At 37.9% G+C, this 10680-nt stretch overlaps 1 protein-coding gene across 4 annotated transcripts in view; it reads left to right on the top strand.

Moving 5' to 3' along the window:
• adarb1b (adenosine deaminase RNA specific B1b) overlaps positions 1-9631 on the top strand; it is a 155998-nt gene extending 146367 nt beyond the window's left edge. For all 4 annotated transcript variants that reach the window (XM_051905047.1, XM_051905045.1, XM_051905046.1 and 1 more), the window contains 3 exons: positions 1303-1484; positions 3313-3491; positions 4612-9631. In XM_051905047.1, the coding sequence (XP_051761007.1) occupies positions 1303-1484; positions 3313-3491; positions 4612-4788 (538 nt within the window). In that variant the 3' untranslated portion in view covers positions 4789-9631. The remainder of the gene's footprint in view (positions 1-1302; positions 1485-3312; positions 3492-4611) is intronic.
• Positions 9632-10680: the final 1049 nt, after the last annotated feature.

Genomic DNA, 10680 nt, shown 5'->3' with positions numbered 1-10680 from the left:
AGGTAGATATCCGCCTCAGGAACTGAATGTGTTTTGGCTACAGGAGACTAGTGCTTGTTTAACAAAGTAGTTAACAGCAGCAAAAGTTGAACTGTGTCAGACTGTTGATTGGTCAGGCTGAAAAGAACAGCTCCAATCACTTGAGTCTGGGATCTTTTCAGCTGCATACAGCAGGTGTTGTTTTGGGGAGCAGATTTGGGCTTGATTAGGCCTTTTGATTGTGAATGGCTGAGGAGGGAGACCCAGTGGGTGAGTCTGGGACCTGTAAAGACGTAAATGAGGTGGTTTGGAAGAACAGCGCTAATTGAACAATTCATCCACTGGTGCTTTTTTTGTATATATCATGCATTTGAAATTCACATCTGGGCTGCTGGCCAGATTGCTTTTTTTGCTCTGTTGTTTTCATGTTTTGTGATTCTTGTAGTTCCTGATTGTCTTATATGCTACATCTGATTTTTTTTGTGTTTTAGATGGAGTGAGATTAGGAATCCATTATGTGAAAGTGCTTGAAATACTTCAGGCTAGTAACAAACTAAAAAAAGAAAAAAAGATTTACTCTTTTAAAGCCGAATCAATGCAGCAACGGTAAAATGCAGTGGTTTTGATGGGGTTGCGTACAGCAGAGGGAAAAATGTTGAAAAATGGCAATAATAGAAAGTATTATATATCAAATATAAAAAGTATTTAATTATAATTACATGTAATAATTAAATGTAATAATAATAATTATAATTAATCATATAATTGAATATAATACAATTGGGTGGCAGGTCTGTTCTGATGGCGAACAGCAGGACAAAACAATGCAAAATGCCAATAATAAAATGATAAAATAATTATAATTAAATGTAATAATTAAAATTACAATTATTAAAATAAAAATGGGCCGCAGATCTGTTCTGGTGGGGTTGCATACAGCAGTGGGGAAAACAATGCCAGATACCAATTAAAAAATATTTTAATTCAATTTTTAATTCATTATAATAAAAACAGGCTGAAGGTCTGTTCTTATGGGGTTGTGTACAGGAGGGACAAATCAATGCAAAATGTATATAAAAAATTATATTAGAATTTAATAAATAAGTAAATTAATTCTAATTAAATATAATACAAATAATAATTGTTTAAAATAAATATCATATCTTTTATTATTGCATATCCAAACTCTATTTTTTGCATACTGTTGAGTCTATGCAATTCATAGTGTTTGTACTGTGTTAGGTTGCCGCTTGATGTCCAAATGAAATCTGTGTCTTGAAGAAGCGAAGCCCTGATCTGAGGTGTTTGGGTTTGTTCTTGCAGGTGGAATGTGGTGGGCATCCAGGGCTCTCTGATGAGCTACTTCACTGAGCCCATCTACTTCTCCAGCATCATCCTGGGCAGCCTGTATCACGCTGATCATCTCTCCAGAGCCATGTACCAGCGGATCGCTGACATCGAAGACCTGCCCCAGCAATTCTCCCTCAACCGCCCCCTGCTCAGCGGTAAGACAACATCATATGGCCGGCTCGCATTTCCACTCCCAAATCATTGAAAATGGCACCGATGTCAAATTGCATTACCATTTACTGGATGGACAGTTTCCCCCCACTCGCTTTCAATTTCCTCATGGTTTGATGAATTACTGGAATTTAGATGGGCCTGCTCTCCATTTCACCATCACACACCAACAGCCTGTTTCAGTAATTCATACCGTGCCTGAAATCGCAAATGCTCCTGCTGATTTTTCTTTTTTTTTTTTTTCATCTCTTTTTTTTTAAATAATGTGACGTGCTAGAACAAACCTCATTGGTTCTCATGCGTCACTCAAGCACATTTGAGCTTCTTTTCCTTTTAATGTTAGTTGGCAAACCCGCTTGAAGGTGCACACCGCTACCTACTGCAATACACCTGTGTGACAGCTGATGTAAAATAAAGGATCGGGCTTAGAATAGCCAGTACCGATCAGTTAAAAATGCTTAATCAGCCCCAATACCGATCCTTACCGAGATATTTTTTGATAAAAATTGGTGAACTATTTTTATGCTTCTGAAAAACTACCCAGCACTGGGTATAGATAGATTCCTCATTAAATACATGCTTGAGTGTCATCAGGGAGATGCGGGCTGCTCTTGTAGAGAACATATCCTTTCTCACTTTGTTTTGTACCTCATGAGAAACACCCAGCACTGCTTTTGCACTGGGTTACATCAGATTCTTAGCAGAACTTGCTTTTAATGGCTTACTGCTGAAAATCTCCATTTGATGATGTGTTGTGGGAGGTTGAACCATAACATACTCAACCCCTAGCTCAAAGAACGACTCTTCTGCATTTGTCAACTTTTTTTGTTCCTGTCATCTTGGTCTGCCAGTGAAGAGGTAAAGCGTAATGCAGTGAGCCATTTATTGTATGCTTTTATGCTATAAAAGTACATAATATTACATATTATATTATTTCATATATTTTAATAATAATGTAAATATTAAAGAATAAAAAATTGAAATAATGGCATATAGCCTTCAAGTGTTTTTTTTACCATTGGTCACGTAAATCATGGACATTCATTGGTAACAAAGTGTGGGAACCCCAAAGCTTAAAGTTGTACTTCACTGCTAGCAAAATGGGCTTTCAATAAAACTTGGCTGCCTGTGCTGCAGAAAGGCAGGGAAAAAATGATGACTAGACTACCTGACTAGAGAAAGCAGAGAAATAAGGCTGCTGTCTTCCCTTTAGCCAAATAAGTAGGAAAACTTCAACACCCATAATGCACTGAGCATGTTGCCGTTCAAGGCCACTCCCACCAGTCTGCTATGGATACGTTTGACCAGAGTCAAATACCACCTTGCTTTAGTTGGAAATACTTCTTGGCAAACTTTTAGCCATAATGGTGTCAACTTGTATTGTTCGGTGCAAAAATTCAAAGAGTAAATGTTTAGTGGGAGTGAGTTACTTTTAGTTTCCAGTGAAGGATCCAGCGCATTTTAGGCAAGAATCGTAAATATGGAGAGAATGCCATGAAGGACAATCTGAAAAACCTCTGTGTTTGTAGTCAACATTTCAAACTGGATGACCACGAACACAGTGTTTTATTGTGTTGTGTTGTGTTTTTATTGTATTGTGTTCCCCTGAATAAACCTTGAACACATTGCTTTATTTGTGTTCATTGAAAATAGAAGCCTTGAAATAAATTTCTTCATATTTGTTCAGTAAATATTTTTCTTATATTAAGTCATCTGCATTAAAAGGGTCACACTGGATGTTTGCACCAAATGCTCCAAGTTCATCTCTGGGTTTAGTTTTCTACTATGATGAGTGTATTTGTGTGTTTGCAGGAATCAGTAATGCTGAGGCCCGGCAGCCAGGAAAGGCCCCCAACTTCAGTGTGAACTGGACAGTGGGAGATCAGGCTCTAGAAGTCATTAACGCCACCACAGGCAAGGATGACATGGGCAGACCCTCACGTCTCTGTAAGCATGCCCTATACAGCCGCTGGGTGCCACTACACACTAAGGTACGACTATCACATCTTCATGGATTCACTTTCAAATTTACTGCAAGACTTTGTAATAGAAGTTGGTGAAAGATGGCAAGTCTAATCAAATATATTTAAAGCCCGGAACACCAAGCTGATGGTCGGCCGTCGGGCAGTTTTTGTTCGTCGGCCGACTAAGTTTTCTCAGTGTGTTCCGCACCGTCGGCTGAAGTTGGTCCTCGTCTGCTTTTTTTCGTCCGATTCGACATGTTGAATCGGCGTCGGAGCTCATCGGTCAGTCGGGCCATCTGATCATTCTGATTGCCTGTTCAGCTACTGCCACCTGCTGGTACGGAAAGGCATTTCTTCTTACGCAGGTGCAGAACGGATGTGCTACTTGGCCGTCGGGTTTCGAGCGTCGGTTTGGTGTGTCAGGGCAACTTTGGACCCAGACACTGCTGACGTGAGCCAACGTCTGCTTTCGTCGCCACTACTTTGTCAGCGTCGGCTTGGTGTGTTCCGGGCTTAAAGCTAAACTAAAACTGCTGTATGGGAAATGCACAATAAAAATACATTTTGGCACATGCATCTCTCATTCGTGTACTAAAAACGGAATAGTTTTTCCTTTGCGTTTTTCGCATTCAAATGACAAAATTGTCAAAACAATCCCCGTTCACACGGATCTACGAAAATGATTAAAAACTCTGTATTATTCATGCCAGGCCAGTAGATGGCGATGTCACTTTGTAAAGAAACACTAAGCACCTATAAGCTGAACATGTAATACGCACGGCGCACGCACATGATGTCACCATTTTCACAAATTCGCATTTTTATAGTTTACATGGTAACGGTAAACAACAATGGTATCGTTTTCAAAATCTTGCACTTTAAAGCGTTTTCAGGCCCCCAAAACGCCATTGTCGTGTAAATAAACGGCCAAAACGCATAAATTTTGTTCTGTTTTTCTGTATTTCACAGCAGTATTCTTTTTATAAATTTTGTTCTGTTCATAAATTCATTTTAATTAATTTATTGATTTTATTTTGATTTATTTTATGTAAAATAGAATTGCCTAATGAGTATTGTATTATATTACAAATAATGCAAAAACAAACAAAACACATCACGTACTGTCATTTTTGTATTTCTTCGGCAGCTCTCGTCAACTCTGCGAATCAAAGTGCCCAAGCCCAGCTCCTACCACGAAGCCAAACAAGCAGCGGTGGAGTATCACACGGCGAAGCAAACGCTCATCAAGGCCTTTCACAAAGCGGGCCTGGGTGCCTGGGTGAAAAAGCCCATAGAACAGGACCAGTTCTCACTGAACTCTTGAAGAGGGGACATAAAAAGACCAGGACATGACAACAACCAGCTGTTAATACTTCACTTGATGTGCGGGGGTGTGTGTGTGTTTGTGTGTGTGATGCTGTTTGTTCTCAGACAAACTAAGAGCCCTTTAGTGTCTGTCATTTTGCTCTCTTTGTGTGAATCATGACTTTGCCTTTTTAATTTGTAATGTAGAAGCAGGTTGTCATTTAACGTATGTTTGTTTTGAAGTTAGCGGCATTAGCCTTCAGCAGATAACAGGATGTAATGTCATTTGTAACTGGAAAAATGTTCTTTTTAGTTTTTCAAACTATTTTCATGACAGAGGGTTGCTCTGACAAAACCTCGATGCCGTAAACATGCACGTTACGTGGCTTCAGGTCGACCACACAGCTGTGCGCACGGGTCTGAAGGTTTCCTGGTCCAGCCTACCCAAATGCTGGCTCACCTTTTTTGAGCATGGTTCTCCTCGATATGCAAAACATATGCATATTTATATTTTTTATTCCGTTCCCTCCGGATTTTAAAAGGGGAAGAAATTCACGTAGATCATAACTGTACAGCATGGTCCCTTTAGATAGACACACTTTTGTCAGGACTTTAGCGTAGAATTAGCGTACGCCGTCTTTCTAGTCGGAATAGATTTCAGATTTTAATTTGACCTCAGAGGGAAACTTGAATTTTTGCATATGGTTCCTTGAGAGCTTGGAAACGAAAGCTGGAACTGGAAAATGGAGTAGTCTTATGGATGCAACCAAAGTGCATTGATGTTGTTAAACAATGTGTCGTGGCTATTTAAATTTCTCAGAGGTCTTAAATGCATGTATGAATTACGCAAGGCTCTGGCCTCGCTCAAAGAAGCCCTTTATCTGGGCTAAATACTTTATTGGCCTGTAATGGACCATTTTAGAAGCCCTACTTTTCCTTTTTATGTTTTTACACTGTATTGACTTTAAGCTGCATGGAGTCCGTCGGATCACTCAGACGGCAGATTTCCCACACTCAAAAAAAAAAAAAAATGCTGGGTTAAAAATAACCCAAGTTGGGTTGAAAATGGACAAACCCAGCGATTGGGTTAAATGTTTGCCCAATGTGCTGGGCAGTTTTATTTAACTCAACTATTGTTTAAAAATTACTATATTGATGGCTTAAAATTAAATTAAAAATCAGACACATAATTACTAGAGGCAACAATAATAATCAAAAGGTGAACATTTATTAAATTGCTTATTAATAAATGTTTATCGTTTAATTATTGTTCAATAAACTTATTAATAAATGCTCATATTTTTAAACATTAATAAATGTTAGTTTCCAACATATTTTGGGTTCACTTTAAGCAAGCAATACAGTAATTTTTAAACAATAGTTGAGTTAAATAGCAAACATTTAACCCAACTTCTGGATTAAAACAACCCAATCGCTGGGTTTGTCCATTTTCAACCCAACTTGGGTTGTTTTTAACCTAGCATTTTTAAGAGTGCGGCGAGCCTGATCTGCTAATGTGATCGAGTTACACTTATGTTAAAGGAACAGTTCATCTAAATATGAAAATTCACCCACATGTCGTTCCAAGCTCCATAAAAGCACTCCATGTGACTTTATTCCAAATCTTCTGAAGTCAAATAAGCTTTGCATGACGAACACCAATTGAAACGACATGTAGGTGTTCAAATAATCAGTTTATTTCTGGTTGAACTCGTCCTTCAACATTTATGCTGCATTTAGTCACTGCAGGTTTGAAAGCAGGGCATTGTGGGATTTTTTTTTTTTTTTCAAGATGGCAGAATGCTCTGAAAAATGATGCACGTTTATTATTGACAAAAGCCATCTCTGCATGCGGAAGCGAGGGTTTGCAGGGGCGACTCTGACTTTCACTTTATCCTTGCGTCTTGTTCGAGGATCTTTTCTTTTCCTGCATAGACCTGAATGCCTACATTCCTCCTCAGAGACGGTTTCTGTAAGGCTGAATTCAGCTGTGTCCTTGAGGATGAGGTTTTCCCTCCGCAGGCTTCTGCTGTTGGAAGGTCTGAGCCAGGAGCTCAGGCGCTCTTTGATTTATGGCTTATCCAGTGCAGCATGTTTGACTGGTAAGGTTATAGAGAGCTAGGAAGCAGAACTATTTTCTGTACCGATCATTCTTTTTCTTTTTTTTTTAAAGTTAAGCTTTGGTGGTTTTCAGATTCCAGGAGTATTGCTGTATAATATAAACTCCTGGTGGGATTTATAACATTTCAGTCATATGATCTGACACACAAAATGAAAGATACAAGGCTGAGTAGTTGACCCAAAAATGAGCATTTTGTGAGTTACTCAACCTAAAACCTGTATGCTGTAGTTTTTTTTCCTTGGAACACAAAAGGAGATTTTTGAAGGATCTTCATGCAGCTCTTTTTAGTACACTAGCAGTTCATAGTGACAATGATAGTCAAGCTCAAAAAGGACAAAACATCACCATAAAACCAGCATAATATAATCCCCCGGTGACGGTGGTAAGAATTTTAAAAGTTTTTGAAAGAAGTCTCTTATGCTCACCAAGACTGATCAAAAATACAGTAAAAACAGAAAAATTCTGAAATATTATTACAATATGAAATAACACTTTTCTATTTAAATATATTTTAGAATGTAATTTATTCCTGTGATTAAAGCTGAATTTTCAGCATCATTACTCCAGTCTTCAGTGTCACATGGTCCTTCAGAAATTATTCTAACATTCTGATTTGGTGCACAGCAAAATCCCCAGAGTTAAATCAACTCTGCTTAGAGTACATATGGTTCCTCTTTAAATAGTGTTAAAGTAACACTGAAGCAGAGTTAAAGTTAATGAGATAATTATGCGATTAATTGATAATTGAGCATTAGTGATGAACACCTGCTGTTAACAAGCAGAATCACTGAAGAAAAGAGAAAAACAAACACTGACTTTAACTCTGCTTCAGTGTTACTTTAACACTATTTAGAGAGGAAACATATGTACTCTAAGCAGAGTTGATTTAACTCTGGGGATTTTGCTGTGTGCTCAAGAAACATTTATTATTATCAAAGTTTAAAACAGTTGTGCTGCTTAATATTTTTTATGGAAACCAAGATTCTTTGATGAATAGAAAGTTCAAAAGAGCAGCATTTATTGGAAATAGAAAGATTTTGTAATATTATAAATCTTTACTGTATCTTTTGATCAATTTAATTCATCCTTGATGAATAAAAGTATTTATTTTATTATGAAAAAAAATCTTACTGACCCCAAACTTTAGGAGAGGTGCAGCAGAAGGAAAGATTTTCCATTAGTAAAGTTATAAACATTGAATAATTACTAGAGATTTTGAGATTTACACCATTGTCACCATGAAAAGCTGTGTGAAGATTATTCAAAAGCTCTTATATTTTGTCCCAACGAAAAGATAACCACATACAGGCTTGGATTTTTTTTTTTTTTTTTAGGTGAACTTTTCCTTTAAATCTTCAAAATAGTTAATAGTACCGATGGGTCGCAGAGCCTGTTCTTCCACGAGACTTCCATGAAATCAGACCTGCTTCATTCTGCCAGTGCTATCATTCCATTTCCCGCTCGATGGCATCAGGTTTCTCCAGCAGGATTGTTGTTGATTTTAAACCTTTTACGAAACCAGCAAGTATGCGTGTTTGTCCGTCCGTTGGTCCGAGTGTGTTCGTTTGTGCACCTGCTGCTGAGCCCAGTTGGCATTCTGCAGAGACGTCATGGCAAAAGACTGAGAGATTGCTGTTGAATCTTCACCAAAGATGTCCATTTATTTTCCTTTTGAAGCATTTAAACAAACGGAGACTATTTTTAAAAAGATGAGAAAGTTATTGGTGCAAAGATTGTTCAGCATTTTACAGTTCAGCCTTGACTGAGTTTTGTTCTTTCATATTCACTAATGTGTTTTTTGTTGTCTTTTATTATGCGGGACTGGCTTTGGGACGTGCTCGTCATTCTCAGTATTCTGGTGCACGGTGGATGTACTGCTGTAAATATATTGTGACCCTCTCCAATGCCGTTACAGTAGACTCCTTGCATATGTATTACTAATTTTCATTTTTCACTTAAAAAGCAACATGCAATTTCGTTTTAAGGTCTTTACTCAAAATGCCAGGGCTGCCGTGTCCTTGCAGAGCGCGGCCATGGTTGGTGCCGAAATGTATTTCTGACGGACCCATATGAGCGTGTGGGGATCTGCAGTACTGTAATGATTAATGACTGTAGACTTTGACTCCCTTTTGCTCTAATAGAAACGATTACGGCCTGAAATTAATGAGCACAGTCGGTTCTACATAAATGTGGCTCAGCAAAAAGTAGCTCTTTCTGCTGGTGACACTTTTCAAGGACGGGAGACTTATGGGATTTTTTTACTAAAAAAGAATATATATATATATATATTTTCTTTCTTTTGCATCATCCTAATTTTGTCTTCACCTTCTCTTCAGCTGTCATCTTCTGTTAAGGAGGGTTTTGATGGCGCAAGACGCCAGAGTATGATGTCACGATTTTTTCTTCATTGTGTTCTTTTGGGAATCTGAGCCGTGTCTTAGCAAAGAGTCCTGACTTTTGTCCTCCTGGTCCTGGCCAGCCCATTTCTAAACGTCTTGTGATTTGGTGACTGTACAGTGGAGTCCGGCGGTGGTCCAGCTCGATCTCGGTCCACCCCGTCTTTTGCCTGTCTTTCGTAATATCCACATGGGTCACCTGCATGAGCTACTTCACCGAAACTGCACCCAGCATGACGACATACTTTAAAAAAGGACTTGTATGTAGAAAAAGGAACAAAAAAAAATAGATCTATACATAAAAAAAAATAATGAAATAAAAAAGATCTTAGTTTACCTTTGCATATTAGTGTCGTGTTTTTTTTCTTTTTCCACTCCTTTCTGGTTTATTTGAAGTGTGTGTTTGTGGGTCTACTTCACAAAAACTATAAAAGCTGAATTGTTATATATCTCTGCGGCTGTGTTCCAAAACCTAGTGGGCTACCAGGGCCTTAACCACCATAGACATTAATTTACATTTTTAGGCTGGTCTGCCTCAGCTAATTAACAGCGCTCATCACTGTCAGAATGAGTGAGCTGGCCAAACAAATCAAAGAAAGGCGGGGCTTACTGTTCACTGAAGACGAGTGCAAATTCCAACGCAATGCTTTCGTTTTAGCAGTGAAAGAGTTCGTGGTGAGTAAATAGCTAAACATTTAATATTTGAAGACTGTTTTATGGTTGAAATATTCAGCGACCGACAATAATATCCAATAATGCAAACTTCTCAACATTTTTATGAAATTTTGTCGTTTTGAATTGAAAACATGCTAATATTTGGTTAATATATGATTAATGTAATTCATAACTAATTGTGACGAGACAAGAAACATTTAGCTTTTTTGACATATTTGACATACAGATAAGAGTGAATATATATATATATATATATATATAATATAATATAATATAATATAATATATTACGTTATTCCCTTAAATCCCTTTTAATCTTTTAATTTAATTTAAAAAAAAAAAACATTACTCAATAACAACCCTCCCACACCCTGGGGGAAAAAATCATCCCACACAATGTTCAAGACATGGTTACGGCCTTGAGCTACCTAGAAAGGGCAGCTCCTTCTAAAGAGGAGCCTCATAAGTGAGTGATTTGGAGCACTCTACAGTAACTCTGTGCACCATATAAATAGTGCCCCACATGGGGGACTCAACTCAAAATAGATTTCAATGGACTTTGGCGTGCTGCTAAACTAACAAATATATGATCTAACCATTAAAATATATGTGCGTTTCATTCAGATCCCTAGTCAGGGCACTGATTTCATGAGTATTTGTGTGTATTTTACATAAAGTGTGGTTCTACCAGTCCATGTTGTACGTTTCAGCATCTATCC

Source organism: Ctenopharyngodon idella, chromosome 9, assembly GCF_019924925.1.
Source record: "Ctenopharyngodon idella isolate HZGC_01 chromosome 9, HZGC01, whole genome shotgun sequence".
Taxonomy (NCBI): domain Eukaryota; kingdom Metazoa; phylum Chordata; class Actinopteri; order Cypriniformes; family Xenocyprididae; genus Ctenopharyngodon; species Ctenopharyngodon idella.
The sequence above is the reverse complement of the archived record's forward strand: the minus strand, read 5'-3'. Positions and strand labels throughout refer to the sequence as shown.